The sequence below is a fragment of the Martes martes genome (assembly GCF_963455335.1).
Source record: "Martes martes genome assembly, chromosome: 1".
Classification (NCBI taxonomy): domain Eukaryota; kingdom Metazoa; phylum Chordata; class Mammalia; order Carnivora; family Mustelidae; genus Martes; species Martes martes.
This window is the reverse complement of record NC_137888.1, coordinates 92,698,651-92,715,768: the sequence shown is the minus strand read 5'-3', so window position 1 is coordinate 92,715,768 and position 17,118 is coordinate 92,698,651. Positions and strand designations below refer to the sequence as shown.

The following is a 17,118-nucleotide window of genomic DNA, read 5'->3' as shown; positions in this document are numbered from 1 at the left end:
GTAGGAGGTACAGAGCTGCCATCTGCCATCAGTAATGAAACTCCTGGAGTGACTACTCACAAAGGTGAAGGACATCACAGGCGAGGAGGAGCGACCCCACAATGGACACCCCTGGCCCTGAGGACTTGCACTAGGAAGACCAGTCTCCATAATGTCTGGCTTTGAAAATCAGTGTGGTTTAACTGCAGAAGAGCTGGAGGGCTGCAGGAAACCAAGTCTTTAAAAGCCAACACATTAAATAACTTGGCCCAAGACAGAGCATAGAAGCAGCAGTTCAAAAAGTGCCTGGGGTATATCTGAGGGAGATTTATCAACTAGTTTTAGGATGTGTACAGGAGGGGCAGGAATCTATAGGAAATAAACAGGAGCTTTCCCGGGGCTTGAAAGTGCTAGTGGGTGCCATTTTTCTTGTCCTCTCCCAGCCTAGACAGTCAGACACTTGTAGAAGCCAGTTCTGACATTCTCCCCCTACCTTGCTAGCTCTGTGTGCCCTGCCCTTCCAACCTGCCCACTGTGGTAGGCACCCCTCCACAGCATCTCCTGCCCTGGGGAGTGGGGAGCTAACCCCACATACCAGTGCACATGCAGATGCTGTAGCTGTGCTTCTCAGCTGCCTCTAGAGGGAGCAAGCCCTACCCTCAGTGTGTCTGCGGCAGTCACAGACTCTCATTCCAGACAGCATGCCCACAAGGGCTGCAACCAGGTCTCACAGCCACCCACACAGGAAACAAGCGCTGCCTACCAGTGAGCCCAGAGCAGGCAATGCAGACCACTGCAGACAGGCTAAGTGCTGGCCCAGTCTCCATGTTGTAGAGATGACTAGGGCTTATTAGCCAGCTGTGCAGCAGACAAGCCCTGCTCACCAGTGTGCCCTCAACACTACAGGATGATCACTGTAGGTGGTGGGGCAGAGGGCTAGCATCATCCACCAGCACGCCAGCATCCGTCATAGCTCAACCTCAACAAATTCTGGTGACCAGAGAGGGCCATGGTGCAGGTAACTACAGGACACGTTCCACACAAAGCCACTACTTTCAAGACCAAGAGAAGCAGCTGACCTATGTAATTCACAGAAACACAAAATGAGGAGACACAGGAATACGTCCCAAATGAAAGAAGGCAAAACCACAAAGAGATCAGCAATATGCCTGATAGAGTTCAAGGTAATGGTCAGAAAGATACTCACTAGACTTGAGAGAAGAGTGGCTGAACTCAGAACTAGTCAGAGGTGAAGAATGTAATAACTAAAATAAAAAATGTGCTAGAGGAAATCAGTGGATTAGAAGATACAGAAGAATCAATCAGTGATCTGGAAGACAGGGTATTGGAAAACATTCAAGCTGAACAGTAAAAATAAAAAATGAGAATAGGTTAAAGTATCTCTGTGACTTATCAAGTGTATGAACATTTGCATTATGGGATCCCAGAAAGAGATGAGAGAAGGGGGAGAGAAAGCTTATTTGAAGAAAAAACAGCTGAAAATTCCTTAATCTGGGGAGGAAACTGACCTCTAGGTGCAAGAAGCCAAGAAGAGTCTTAAGATGAACCCAGGGAGGTACACACCAAGACACATAATTAAAATGAAAAAAATTAAAGAGAAAGTCCCAAAGCAAGAGAAAAGCAAACAGTTACATACATACATGGGAAACCCCATAAGGCTATCAGCTCATTTTCAGCAGGACTCTATAGGCCAGAAGGGCATGGCATCATCAAAGCGCTGAAAGAAAAAAGCAAACCAAAACCTCTCCAACCAAGAATACTCTATCCAGCAAGATTATTACTCAGAATTGAAGGGGAGAGTGTGTCCAGACAAACAAAAACGTTAAAGGAGTTCATCACCCCTAAACTAGCTTTACAAGAAATGTTAAAGGAGATTCTCTAAGTGGAAAGAAAAGGCCACAGTGGAAGAAAATTAGGAGAAAATTTCACAGTAAAAGCAAACATATAGTTAAGGTAGTAGATCAATCACTTAGAAACCTAGTAAGGAGGTTAAAATAAAAGTAGTAAAATCAATTTTATCTATAAAAACTAGTCAAGGAATACACAAAAAGAGGTAAAATATGACCTCATATACCTAAAACATGAAGGGGGGAATAAAACTTCAGTGCTCTTAGAGATCTTAAAAGACCATGATCTCAATATAGACTGCTATACACAGGGTGTTATATATGAACCCCAGGGTAACAACAAAGCAAAAACCTCTAACAGATACACAAAAAGAGAAAGGAGTTCAAGCAGGACACTAAAGAACACCATCAATCACAAGGGAAGAGAGAATTACAGAAACAATCAGTAAATAACAAAATGCTAGTAAGTACATACCTATCAATAATTACTTTAAATGTAAATGGACTAGGGTGCCTGGATGGCTCAGTCATTAGGCATCTGCCTTTGGCTCAGGTCATGATCCCAGGGTCCTGGGATCCAACCCCTCACAGGGCTCCGTGCTCACTGGGGAGCCTGCTTTCTCCCTCTCCCTCTGCTTGCTGCTCCCTGTACTTGTGCTCACTGTCAAATAAATAAATAAAATCTTAAATAAATAAATGAATGAATAAATGTAAATGGACTAAATCCTCCAAGGAAAAGATATAAGATGACTGAAAGGATAAAAAAACAAGGCCCATCTATATTCCGCCTACAAGAGACATAAGACCTAAAGATGCATACAGACTGAAAGTGAAGGGATGGAGGGGTGCCTGGGTGACTCAGTCGATTAAGTGTCTGCCTTCAGCTCAGATCATGATCCCAGGGTCCTAGGATAGAGCCCCACATTGGGCTCCCAGCTCAGCGGGGAGTCTGCTTCTCCCTCTCCCACTGTCCCTCCCCTCTGCTTGTACGTGTTCTCTCTCAAATGAAAAAACAAAATCTTAAAAAAAAAAAAAAAATGAAGAGATGGAAAAAGATCATCCATGCAAGTGAAGCAGGGGGCGGAAATGGGATACCAATACTAATTATTAGGTAAAATAGACTTAAAAAAAAAAAGACTGTAAGGAGACAAAAAAGGTCATTAAATAATGATAAAAGGATCAGTTCATTAAGAATATATAATAATGGGGCACCTGGGTGGCTCAGTGGGTTAAAGCCTCTGCCTTCGGCTCAGGTCATGATCCCAGGGTCCTGGGATCGAGCCCCCACATCGGGCTCTCTGTTCAGCAGGGAGCCTGCTTCCTCCTCTCTGCCTGCCTCTCTGCCTACTTGCGATCTCTATCTGTCAAGTAAATAAATAAAATCTTAAAAAAAAAAAGAATATATAATAATTACAAACACCTATGCATCCAACATAGGAGCACCATATAGATATATAAAGCAAATATTAACAGACATAAAGAGAGAAATTGACAATAACACAGTAACAGTAGGGGGCTTTAACACATGCTTACGTCAACGAATAGATCACTCAGTAAATCAAACCGTGGCTTTGAATGATGACACACTAGACCAGGTAGACTTAACAGATACATACAGAATTTTCTACCCCAAAACGGCAGAATATCTATTTGAGTGCACATGGAATATTCTCCAGAACAGATCACATGCAGTCGATAAAACAAGTCTAAGAACACTGAAATCATATCAAGCATCTTTTACCACCATAACAGTATGAAACTAGAAAGAGATCAATTATAAGAAAACTGAATGAAACATAAAATACCTGGAAGCTAAATAACAGATTACTAAGCAACCAATGGATCAACAAAGAAACAAAGAGGAAATCAAAACATACTTGGAGACAAATGGAAATGGAAACACTACAGTTCAAAATCTTCAGCACACAGCAAAAGTATTTCCAAGAGGGAAATTTATAGTGATATAGGCCTACCTCAAGAAACAAGAACATTTTAAACAATCTAACCTTATATCTAAGGAACCAGAAAAAGAAGAACCAACAAAGCCCAAATAAATGAAATAGAGACTAAAAAAACAACAGAGAAGATCAATGAGACCAAGAGCTGGTTCTCTGAAAAGATAAACAAAATTGGTAAAACTCCAGCCAGACTAATCAAGAACTCAAAATCAGAAATGAAAGATGAGTTAAAACTGACACCATAAAAATATAAAAAATTATAAACAACTACTACAAAAAACTAAAAGCCAACAAAATGCACAACCTAGAAGAGATTAATTCCTAGAAACAATCTTCCAACTGAGTCAGGAGGAAACAGAAAATCTGAACAGACCAATTACTAGTAACAAAATTGGACCAATAATAAAAAACTCCCAATAAACAAAAGTCTAGGATCAGATAGCTTCACAGATGAACTCTACCAAACATTAAAGAAGAGTTAATACCTATCCTCAAGCTATCCCAAAAAACAGAAGAGGAAGAAATTCTTCAAAATTCATTTTACAAGGCCAGCATTACCTTGATACCAAAACAAACTACAAAACAAACAAATCTATAGGCCAATAAAACTCAACAAAGTATTAGTGAACAGAATTCAAAAATACATTAAAAGGATCATTCACCATGATCAAGTCATATTTATTCCAGGGATGCAAAGATGGTTTAATACCTGCAAATCACTGACATGATCTACATTTACAAAATGGATAAAAGTCTTATGACCACCGCAGTAGATGCAGAAAAAGAATGACAAAATTGAACATCCACTGATGATAAAAACTATCAAAGTGGGCACAAAAGGAACATCCCTTAACATAATGAAAGACATATATGATAAGCCCAAAGCTAAAAAAAAAAAAGGTAAAGGTAAAAAAGGTAAAAAAAAGCTGAAAGCTCTCCCCTTAAGGTCAGAAATAAGGTTGTCCAAACTTTCACTACTTTTATTCAATACTGTACCAGAGGTCCTAGGTAAAGCACTCAGACAAGAAAAATAAAAGGCGCCCAAATTGGTAAGGAAGAAGTGAAACTGTCACCATTTGCAGAGACATAGACTATATATAGAAAACTCTAAAGACTCCACCAAAAAAAATATTAGAATAAATGAATTCAGTAAGTTGCAGAATACAAAATACAGAGATACGTTGCATTCCTGTACACCAATAACAAAACAGCAGAAAGGGAAATTAAGAAAACAACCCTATGTATAACTGTATCAAAAAGAGTAAAACACTGAGGTGCCTGTTTGGCTCAGAACATGTGACTCTTCATCTTGGGGTTGTGAGTTTGAGCACCACGCTGGGTGTAGAGCTTTCTTAAAAACATTAATAAAGTTAAAAAAACAAAAAACAAAAAACAACTGATGAATGAAACTGAGGACAACACAAATGGAAAGATATCCTGTGCTCAAGGATTAGAAGATTTAATATTGTTAAAATGTTAAAACAGACTCAAAGATGACAAACTAGTGGTTGGACAAACTAGTAGTTGCCAGAGGGAAGGGAGATGAGAGGTTAGACAAAATAGATGAACGGGATTAAGAAGTACAAATTTCCAAACTTATTAAAATAAGTGAAGAAAATGAAAAACTACAGCACAGAGAACATATTCATTAATATTGTAGTAACATGGTACAGTGACAGATAACTATACTTATCATAGTGAGCACTCTGTAATGTATATAATTGTTGAATCACTGTGTTGTAACTCTGAAACTACTATGTCAACTACACATCAATTAAAAAATAAAAAAAAGACTGGAGAGGGAAGAGTAGAGACTAAAATTTTAGCCATGGAGAAAAAAAAAAAAATCAAGGAATTAAACTAATACACTTTTAAAAAGAAAATATCATTAAGTAGTAAAATAGCATAAAAAGAAAAAGGCATTATAGGTATCCTAACTGAAAGTTGTCATGAAGTGGTTAAAAAAGGTTCAGGTGGCAGAATCCAAGGGAATTTCAGGGGGTTCAGAGTTGAAAAAGTATTTTATATATCTTATTTAGGTAATAATGATTGTTGATACAATTTTGCAAACACAGGGAAATATATAGAAACACATGTAAATGTACGCTTTTAAAAAAGTCAGTAATGTCAGTGAACTTTTTAAGATCATTCTCTTTTAGAAGATGCCAGTAAGATTTTAATGATTTGATGGCAAATTACTGTTGTCTATGGCCAATCCTGTTTTCAAATTAAGATTCCAATGAGGCAACAAACACTATGATGCTTTGATTACAGACCTATATTCACAAATTTATTCACACATGCCAAGATGCTGCTTCACCTGAATGATTTACTCGTCAAAGTGTGAAAAAAAGACATGTGGACAGTTTTAAAAGGTTACTTTAAATTATGCTGAGGTCCTACAGTCTAAAAGAAAATGCCATCTATCTCTAAAGGTCTACAGGGTGGAGGTGGAATAAAGGTGGCGGTCAGCTTTACATAGTTGTCAAAATACTGGCCTTCATTTAAAAGTACTGTGAATTCCTCAATTATAGCTGTATTTATTTATTTTTAATTAGCATATCAAAAAAATCACATCTGTTCGCTCCTTTAGTAGATTAAACAATTAAGATCAGTAACCCTACCCACTATTTAATGAGTTTTGAAGGTTTACAGGTATTTCCTTGTATTTGGCACCTAACACCATGTTCCTATACTCCCTGGGGGGAATGAAGGGTGGGCACAGAGGGTAGTGGTGGTTACATAAGGGGAAGAACATCTAATAAACTGTTCAGGCATCATTTTCACTTAATACTACAGAGTCACTGAGCCAGAAAAGACCTAAATGCCTTACCAAATCCATTCTCATGTTTTCAGAGATGAATGTGAATCATCCAGAACAGGACAGATGGTTGCTATCGGGATGAGTCTGTGCTGAAAAACAAAATCTTAAAACATCTGGAATAGGTTGAAAATACATACTCAATAGTTCATATTAACTATGTGTGAAATGGATTTCAAGTTGTTGGTATTTTTTTAGATAAATATTGTTTATATGTTATATCAAAGAAAATTACACAATCTGATAATGAAATTTTACAAATAATACGACCTTCCACTGATGTGAAAATCATGTAAAGATCTGCCATTGTTTACAGTGGAACTAACAAAGCTATACTTTATAGACTACAGAATTCCATAAATGACATTATGTATCCTGACACTTAAACTGACTGATTTTACTAGTTACTGATTTTACTTATTAGGTTTTACCAAACCTTACTTGGCAACATTCTATGTGTTCAAATCTTATTTTATTTCCATTTTAAGATCTCTGCTTTGCAGATATAAAGACTGGTTGTTTTTTAGAGTTCTTTTACATTATCACATGTTGAATAGTCTAGAACTAAGTATCTGTATCTAAAAAGGCAATATATCCCAGGAAAATCAAATGTCTTTGTATTGTTAAAAATGTAATAGGAAATGAATAAAATTTTTTCTTTTAATCAAATTTGAAAATCTGCAGAATTCAATGGATGCAATAAAACCGCGCTATAGGAAAAAAAAGGAACATTTTAAACAACTGTCATTACATTTGTAAGACATTAAGGTGGTGAAGAAATGCTACTCCTAGATATTAGAGATCCGATAAATTCAGATTCAAGTAACAATTAATATGACAAACCTCTTATACTTGAATATCTGTCCAGAGAGTTAAGGAGAGTTTGTTAAACTACAGATGCTAAATCGGCATTTTTAAAGCGTGGAACATTAGAACCACTGGGGCAAATGTTAAAATTACAGATTCTTAGAGTCAGACCTACTGAATCAGAACTTCTGAGGACAGTCTGGGGAGTCTGCATTTTTACAATCCAGGTCTTTAAGCTTATTAAAGTTTAAGAACCAATACTCTAGTTTTCTTCATTCTTCAAATTCATTTTTTTAATATGTACTTTTTAAAATGTACATACAAAAAGTAAACAAATCTTTTTTTAAGATGCCTCCATGCCCAGCATGGAGTCCAATATGGGGCTTGAACTCACTACTCTGAGATCAGGGCCTGTGCTCAGGGCCCAAGTTGAGATCAAGAGTTGCATGTTTAACCAAATGACCCACCCAGGCACCCCTTGAAAAGTACACAAATATTAAATGAACAGGTAAACGAGTTATCACAAAGCTAACCCACCCATGTCAGCCATGACCTAGATAAAGATAGTAGATGCCACATGCTTCCAGAAGCTCTTCCAAACTTCTTCCAACAGGCACCACTCTCTTGCCTTCTAACATCACAAAGTAATTTTGCCTGCTTTTGAATTTTATATAAACTGAATCTTAACAGTATACACTGTGTCTGACTTCTTTTGAACAACATTAACGTGATCCATTCATGTTTAATGTAGCAACAGTCCATCTTTTATTGCTTTGAAGTATCTGTAATATGCTGGGCAGTAGAGGAGTTTATAGGATTCTGGAATGAGATGGCCTCTCATCAGGCTAAGCAGGGCAAAGTCACATGAAAGTAAATCTTGGTAATGAGATTTGTTTGTCCAGGCTAATCTTTGTTCTTCTGTGGTATGGAGGGGACCCACGAGTTTCTATATTCTCCCAAGGGGAAACTCAGAAGGTAGCTGAGTGGGAAGGAAAGCTCATGAATGGGAAGAAAAAAGGCTTACTTTGAGCCTGCAGGAAGGTAGCACAGGTGAAACCTGCATCCTGATCTATACCGGCCTGCTTGAGACAGAGCTGCAGAAGTGTGAGAGTTCTCCACATTTCTTGGAACTAAGGTGAGGCCAACTCAGTCAAGAACTACCGGGTTCTGACCAAGCTAGGAAAAACCTGATCACATATTTCACAAGCTGTGGCCTACTGCATCAGAGGCCAGTAGGATGCCCAGAGAATGAAGAACTGAAGACGCTGTCTTCCCTGATAACATTATATCACTTAAGTCCCCTTCATATACCTGGACACCAGTTTAAAGAGGAGACAAAGTATGGAAATAAGAGCATTTTCCCAAAAGTTTAAGCATTACCTCAAAATCTTATAAACTGTATCTCCTTTTTATCAGACTAAGTTTTAAACTGGCTTAAAAAAGTCAATTTTTTCCTGACTTCCCATGAGGTATGAGCTCAAGAGGAAGGAAATTCAAGTTGTCAGAAACTCCACTTCCTCTGCACACCTGAACTGTAGTGAGTAAATCTGCAACCATATAAAGTTTCCTTCCACTTTCAAGATCAGGCTCGAAAATACAGCCTCTGATTTCAGTGTTGCAAATCATATTATGCTGATCATTTTAGTGTTTGAGATGTGAAAACAAGTAATAATGTGCTTTGTATTTTTTACGTATTTGACAAAAAATGATCCTGCACCACACTGCTTTTCAGCTAAATAGTAGTATTCAATGTCTTAAATACTCAAACCATATCCACCTAACTTCTACTCCTGCTATTACTACAACTGCCTTCTCAAAGAATCATCATGCCCCCATTACCCAACCCAAAGTTGTCTTTGATTTGCACCCTATTTAATTTCTCTGTAATGTATGACCAGTACAAAATCACTTGTCTTCTTAAAACTTGCACTACCCTGGTGTTCTTCCACTTTTTATCTCCTTTTCCATCTTCTGCTAATTTTTTTTAAGTAGGGTTCACACCCAGTGTGGAGCCAAAGTGGGTCTTAAACTCACAACCCTGAGATCAAGGCCTGAACTGAGATCAAAAGTGAGATGCTTAACTGACTGAGCCACCCAGGCACTCCTATCTTTTCCTCTTCCGTATCTTCCCTATCATAGTTAATGGCATCACCACCTTCTTAATCATTAAGGATCAAAACTTAAGGTGTCTAAGTCAGGGCTAACTGCAAGGAAAAGAAACGGATTCAAGACTGTCTAAGAAAAGGGGGATTTACTGTATGGATGTAACAGAAAAAAATCACTGGCACCCAGGGACAAGGAAAGGAAGCATAAAGCTGTGCCAGCTCAAGAATGGGACTGCAAAGCCAGACACCAATGCCACACCAATCTCTCACAGGCAATCAGTGGCTTGGTTCTGTGAACCTATTTCATTCCCTTGCTTCACTCTATAGATTAGCTTTCTCTGCTTATTCATCATTTCCTTTATATTTTGACTTGCTTCACACTGGGCCAGTTCTAAATGATCTTTTCACTTACACGTATGCCAAAACATAACAGTCTCTGAATTTCAGAGCTCAAATTATTGAGAATCTAACTAGCTCAGTCAGACCTAAGAACTGTTTCTCCCTGGTAAGGTGTTCAATTAAGCTCTGGACATCATATGGAATCATAGGTTATAAATGTGGCTGTCTAATCCTCTAATCCCTGCCCTTCAGCAGTCAACTGTGCTTGGGTGTGTGAGATTATAGGAGTTACAAACCTAGTTATCCAATCCTACTCCTTCAGCACAGGTTAAGGACAGAGGACTATTTCACGTAAGATGGTGCAGGCATAGTGCTGGATATGTCTTTGACTCCTATCTCCTCCCTGTTTCATACTTTCTTCATTTGGCCTATTTCAGTTAGCTGTGTGCACATTCCTTCCCATCACCATCATCCATCTCTTCTGGTTTGTCTATGCAGGGGAACAATGGCCCTTTTTCTGTCCATTCAACTCTCACTGACTGCTCAGTAGTTCCTTCCTTGTCTTCTCCCATTAATACTTGACATTATGCCTTGTTTTACTGCCATTATAGTCAGGCCTATCTTTCCCGTTTGACTTAAGGGTGGCATTTATCTTATCTTTGTTAGGTTTATGTATCCTGATCTCAATTTTCCAGTATCTGAAATACTGGCCAGACATTTTAATCCAAATAGATGTTCACATCCATGATGTTTACTTTAGTATATTCTTCTTGAAATTAAATACCCTATTTCTAGATCATTATTATGTCTACCTGATAATCACCAAATTCCTTAAGCAAATATACCAAATCTCTCTTGAATGAATGGGGCAGGGGTTGCAGAGAATCAAAGAGTAACCATATCACTGTCTCAAGAAATTAATGCTCCAGTAACTAAATCTCCATACTGTTCATAAAAAATGAGTAAAAATGTAGAATTTACTAGGTGGTATTCTAGGTAAATTCTAAAGACTCAAAAATCTGAGTATAAGATGGAAATTCCTACCAAGAGCTTCAATTTTAAATGTTTCCCAAAAGAAAACCAAGAAACATTAGGCTATCAGTTCTCAACATCTGGTTACATTAAAACACCCGTGGAGATTTTCTAGCATGTACATCCCAGAGATTGTATGATTCAGTAGGCCTAAGGAGGGGTGGGGCTTGGCTAGTGTTATTCTTAAAATGTTTCTGATATGCATCAAATGTTAGAACAGTTATTCTAGGATATTTTAAAAAACAAGAACATGTACATTGTCTTTATAAATGTACATTTCAACTACTCTCATTTGTACAATTTCTGCAGAACTGAAACATACAGAAGTGATAAACTACTTTTACAAGAGAACGGATAGAACCTTTTCTTTAAAAAATTTTTTTCTAAAACTTGTCTATCAAAATCAACCTATGAAATTAAACATAAAACAAATACCATTTAAAAACAGCAAAAAATCATTTATATATAATCTATGGTTTCTTTTTTAAAAGTCTACAGTCTAACAATACAGTAGGAATAATCTAATACATACAAAATTATTTTAGAAAATAATTTCTCAGTAAGATCTTCAACATCCTAAACAGACTTCCAAAAATGTAGTTATATTTAATTAAGAATAGACTTCCGCAAACTGCATTGTAACAAATATATTTAAAAATGGGCTTAATTAAAATGGTAATTACGAGTGTTAGGATGATACCAGATACAACTGAAATATATCCACATTATGATAAAGAAGAGTATAGCATTATGAGAAGAACGAAAAGACAGGAACCTCAGCCTTCGAGACTTACTATATTTAACTATGGAAGAGCACCAAGCCATGTCAATTTAAAATAGAATTATCTTAGCTATGAAGCAGATAACGTGATGAAGAAAAAGCACAGTAAATCAACCTTAGCCATTCCAATCCAATAATATTAAAAATAATAAATTTGAAGACTAATCTATGCAAAATGCTAATTACTATCATATTAGTGGAAATTTGGTAACTACTGCTCTCATAAAATTTTGACATCACTGTAGATTTTGAAATTTTATTCATTAGATGCTTGGATTAATGAAGATGTGAATTAAATATAACCTCTCCATTTCAGTAGACTTCTTAAAGAGGCTGAGTCTTTTAATTTTCTTTAATTTCTTCACATTCCAATAAATTCCTATTGAATTTAAGCCAGAATAGATTAGTTGAACATTTTGTAACTTTGTAAATTGTATTTAAACCAGTATATTAATACACAAGCATAATTAGATTTCATAGATAAATTATTAAATACTAAGCTTGATGTCTATTATACAAAGGCAACAGTTCAAAGTCTATTCAGTTAAGTCAGTCCCACTGGTTGTGGCAATCCATTGTGAAAATGCTGACTGTGCTGGGAAATGGTGACAATCTCCACAAGAATTAAGGAGTTTTACTATATCCTCTTCTAGTTGGTTCCTCTGACTAGGATGCCAGAGAAAATACAATTAAAGAAATCAATACCAAAAACCCCACATTAAATTTATTATAGGTGTAGTTTAAAGTCAGAAAACAAATAAGCCACAGCTAAAGCAATGGCAGAAATAAGAAATAATGTCACCATGGTGTTTGATCAGCAGTATAGCAATTGACTCTGTTGGACTGATAATTTAATGTCCAAAGATTAGGTAGTAAAATAAATCAATTATGTGGGAAAAGTGGAATGGGGAAGACTGGTACTAAATATCAGAATGATACTCTACTTTCTACATTCAGCAGGAAGGAAAAAGACTACTGTGAAATTATGACAACAGCCAAATGTTATGGTTTAATTTATAAAATTTTAAAACTCAAAACTTACAGAAAACTTAAATATAAAATAGTTAATAAACTGGCTTTCTGATAACTCAAATGTTCACTTATAACTGAAGCTGGTTTCTTAACTCTTTATGTAATTATAATGTGTCAATTCAGAGGCCAAGTGATTTAGAGTATGTATTAAGTTTATATTTAAAAAATTCTTTTTAGAGCTTAGTATTTTAAAAAGATTATAACAGGTGTAAGAGAGGCTTATCAAAAATTTTCAAAACTCAGTATATTTTCCTCATCACCAGTAATCTAGAAACCTATTAAAACATAACCTGACTCACATTTTGAAACTGTCTTTTAACAAGGTAAAAAAATCAAATGATCTATTCAAAACTCATTTTGCAAAAGTAGCCTAGAATAACTCAGTTATTAAGTCGAAAGTACTGATGCTTGCTTTTCTCCAGAATACTGAATTCTAAAAGAACAAAAATGTACATACAGTTTTCTAGCTTTTAAGAAAAACACTTTTTAAAATTCATTAGAAAAGTTACCTCCAATGGAATATATTAAATAGCACAAGTCTTTCAGTACCTAAACTCTCTTAAGTAGAAATATGAAAATTTACTTTCCCCGCAGAGTTTATGTATTGATCTATGGGGCTTGGTAACAGCAACATTCTTGGCTGGATACTATCCTGGATTTTGCTTAAATTTTGAGGGGAAAAAAAACTAAAAAATCCCACAGGTCAAAACTGACTCACATAAATGGAAAGATTCCACTTCAATAAATGAAAGGCAATTTAAAAATGCAAAATAAAAATGAATTAAGGCAGCTCTAAAAGAAAATATAACTTACCCATCCAAAATAGTACTATTACAGTATAATTCACTCCTTAACACGTTGTGTTTATAATCTAGACATAAAAGCCAAAAATCAAAACAAGCGTTGCAGTTACGATGCAGCATCAGGTGTTTACTTCAGTGAATGAAAAATAATGGTCACAACTCAAATGAATGGTAATTTAATATGAATATATGCACCTTACCAGAGATGTTTATGTTTACTACCAGAGACGTCTTAGCAACTCCATATTCCTCACAAAGTCAGTATAATTGCTGTAAAAAAATCAACTGTGGTTCTGAATACCCATTCACAGTTGATCTCAACAATGTATCTGATGTAGGAGACTGATTATCTGTGACAGGCAGAAGGATGTGGTGGTCCTCAGATCCAAGTGGAAGAGATAGTGGTAAAGTCATATCAGAAGGTTTCACATCCAATGTTTCTGATAATGGACTTTTTTGTATAGAATCTTGTTCACTCAAGGGATGATCCTCTATACTAGAATCCAGAACTTTATCTGCACCTGAAATAGAAGGGAAACAAATTTAGGCTATCTTTGAAAACAAAACAAAATCCCACAGACTAAATCTGCTTACATTTCAGAACTTGCATTCCAACCTCCACACCTTTTACTCATGCTGTTTCTCTTACACTGATTTACCTTCATCATCTATTCAAATCCAGTAGGGGCCTCAAGCCTAGGTTTAAGCACCAACTTGAAATTAAAATGAACTTAACTGTTCTAGATTAGGGTGAGCTGTTATCTATTTTATCACTCGCTTGTCAATTTTTCATGTACTACCTTGCAACATCTCTCTTATTGATACTGAACATTCTACTTCAGTATGCCCTGAATTCTCAACCAGAGTATAAATTCCTTAAGGGTACAGATCAAGTTATGCTTCTCTAATTCCTTAAAAGTACTTAATAATAGTGCTATACACATAATAAATTTGTTTGCTGAACATATTAATGAGTAGTTCATACTATTCTCTGAGTTCAAGTTCAGAGGTATGACACTTTTGTATATTTCCAGAAGTGAGAATTTTTGCTCTACTTAGGGAGTGATTATCACCCTGACCATGATACACTTTTGACTTCAAATTTTCCATGAGCTTTACCATACTCCTGTCACTCCAAAGTACTTACATGATTTCAATCTCCCTGTCTCCATTAGACAAAACTGCCCATTAACTTTCATAAAATTATAATTCTCTCTGTTCTTGCCAAACTACTCTTCAGCTCAACCAGCCAAGAATGTAACCTGCACTTCCCAATGACTCCCTTTACAATGTTCTGCCTGGGACAAACGCTCTTTTTCCAATCTCCATCCTTCAACCTTCAAGTTCCCTAGAATTAAGCCTTTCCAATACTTACCACAGAAAGACTTTATCTCTTCTTTGACACTTTTGTGTCTCTATAGTACCCTACATTTTATCTTGTAATCACAGTTATTTAGCTTTCTGGTCTCCCACACTAGATTGCAAATTCTTTGAGGACTAAGAATGTGCCTTGTTCAACTTCATGTATCTTGCAGTTATGTGTACTTTGGAGGTAAAGGCATTTCGTGTTTGTTCAATTAACAACACTGCAGTTTTCAGAAGTTACTGACTTAATCCTTATTATATTTCTATTCACTATCAGACTTGTTAACCTCTCTACACACTGAAGAAGCCTAGTATTTTGTTTCCAATCATAACAAACACAGTAAAACTTTTTCAAAGATTTATTTTAATCAACAGACTGAAAATTTTATAGTCTGTCTTTCCATTTCTATGTAACAATCTGGGGCTACCTATTCCATTTATATCTTTCTATTATATTCCTTCTTATATGTCTCTGGATTAGGGCTCATGACCCCCTTTTCTTCACGTAACTATAGTAATTCCCAGGTAACCCAGACTCTAGTACGGAGAATAATGATACATACATATGTATATGTTTTTTATATTCTTTCATTCTTGAAACTTCATAAATCAGGTTTTTAAGAGGAAATATTTTAAGTATTGTTTATTAGAAGGTCAATATGGAAAGAAATTCTTAGTGAACTTATCTACAAATTATAAAGTTCCCTTCCTAATATGGGTATACCTAATTTTCAAAAATATATATCTAATTTAAACTGTCAAAATTTGCATCTCAACATTTTAGGAATAGCACCAATATGAGAGCACCAAATTTTTATAAAACACAAATATTTACCGGAATGGACTTTTGTTTTGTGCTTCTTTAAATTTTTAATATCTGTGTAAGAATTTCCACATAATTCGCAGATAAATGGCCTTTCTCCTGAAAAGCAAGTTAAAAAGTTTAAACTCAATATTTTAGAAGCTGCTAAGACAAAAAAATCAATGTCTATGAACAAAGTGCACACACTACTATACTGTTTAAATTTAGTTTTAGATGATCTTTTTAATCACTTGGGTTATAATACAGTGAAATGAAAACTTCTATACATACTAGGCACTCCTTTACTTTATTATACAAAGCATCCCCATTTCTAGGAAAATGGAGTATTTTTATTAACAGAAATTTAACTTACGCTTTTAATTCTACTAGACATTTAGTGAGTGCGAGTTATCTGCTAGACCCTAAGAGGAACAGCTAAGGGAAAAAAGTGTAATTATGGTTTCTGCTTTCTGGCAGCTTACAAATTAGAAAATCCTTTAAAAACAGAATAAAATGCTACAAAATTGTAATTCCTCTGAAATAAGAACTGTTCAATGCTTTATAAACAAAGAGCATGAGAAAACAGATGCTTATTAAATGTCTACTAGGTGCTCACATTATTCTAGATAGGAATCGTGAGGAATAATTTTAAAAATAAAAAAGTCACAACAGTACATTTTCAAGGTGGCATTTTCCTTTAAATTAATTTGTTCCATATTTTCTTCATACTACACAATACTATCACAAAAAAATGTCAATACTAAAGTTCATTCTGAAAACTTGCTTACTGAACACTATTTGATAAGAAAATATATTATCTTGATATAATCTATTCCTTTTCATTTCTTGGTACACCTATGCAACTTAATCCAAATTAATCTAAAAACTATTATTATCTGGCATATTAGAAAGTCTATACAATTCTAGACCAAATTTAATTAATACTACTCCAAATAACTAAAAAAAAAACAAAACAAAACAAGTAAAAAGTTAATATTTATACATTAAAATACTACTATAGGTAGAGTATGACTAGATACCATATAGTCCATAATGGTTTAAAAGTCAAGGTTTATATAAAAAGAAATTAGAGAGAACCAAAAATAATATGTTCTCCCTAAACACAGACCTGTATGGGATCGAAAGTGTTTGTTGAGCTCTCCTGAGGAAATAAAACTTTTCCCACAAATACCACATATGTATGGTTTTTCACCTAGATGGAAAATAAAAGATAGCGAAGTGGTGTACTATACCAATATAATATTTATCAATTACAATAATCTAAAGTAACCTGAATTTAAATTAAAACCTCTTTATATATTATATTTTAGAGGTATCTTCAGTGTGATCCTACTTAGATGAACGTTAGTAATTATTTTACACTGTTCATGTAACCTGATGCTTTTCATATAATAAAACTTGATTT

General features: G+C 35.4%; 1 protein-coding gene across 7 annotated transcripts in view; it reads right to left on the bottom strand.

Moving 5' to 3' along the window:
* Nucleotides 1-17,118, bottom strand: part of MYNN (myoneurin) — a 39,753-nt gene that overhangs the window by 10,933 nt on the left and 11,702 nt on the right. The window contains exons 6-9 of one of the 7 annotated variants that reach the window (XR_013968256.1): nucleotides 16,822-16,905; nucleotides 15,726-15,812; nucleotides 13,726-14,046; nucleotides 6,639-6,718 (exon numbers count right to left, since the gene is read on the bottom strand). Coding sequence is in view for 2 of the 7 variants with exons in the window: in XM_080827751.1 (XP_080683877.1) it covers nucleotides 13,784-14,046; nucleotides 15,726-15,812; nucleotides 16,822-16,905 (434 nt within the window). In the remaining 5 variants the exon portion in view is untranslated. Of the gene's footprint in view, nucleotides 1-6,638; nucleotides 6,719-11,349; nucleotides 14,047-15,725; nucleotides 15,813-16,821; nucleotides 16,906-17,118 lie in introns of those variants that run through there. The other 6 variants (XR_013968257.1, XR_013968258.1, XR_013968259.1 and 3 more) reach the window with 6 other exon arrangements.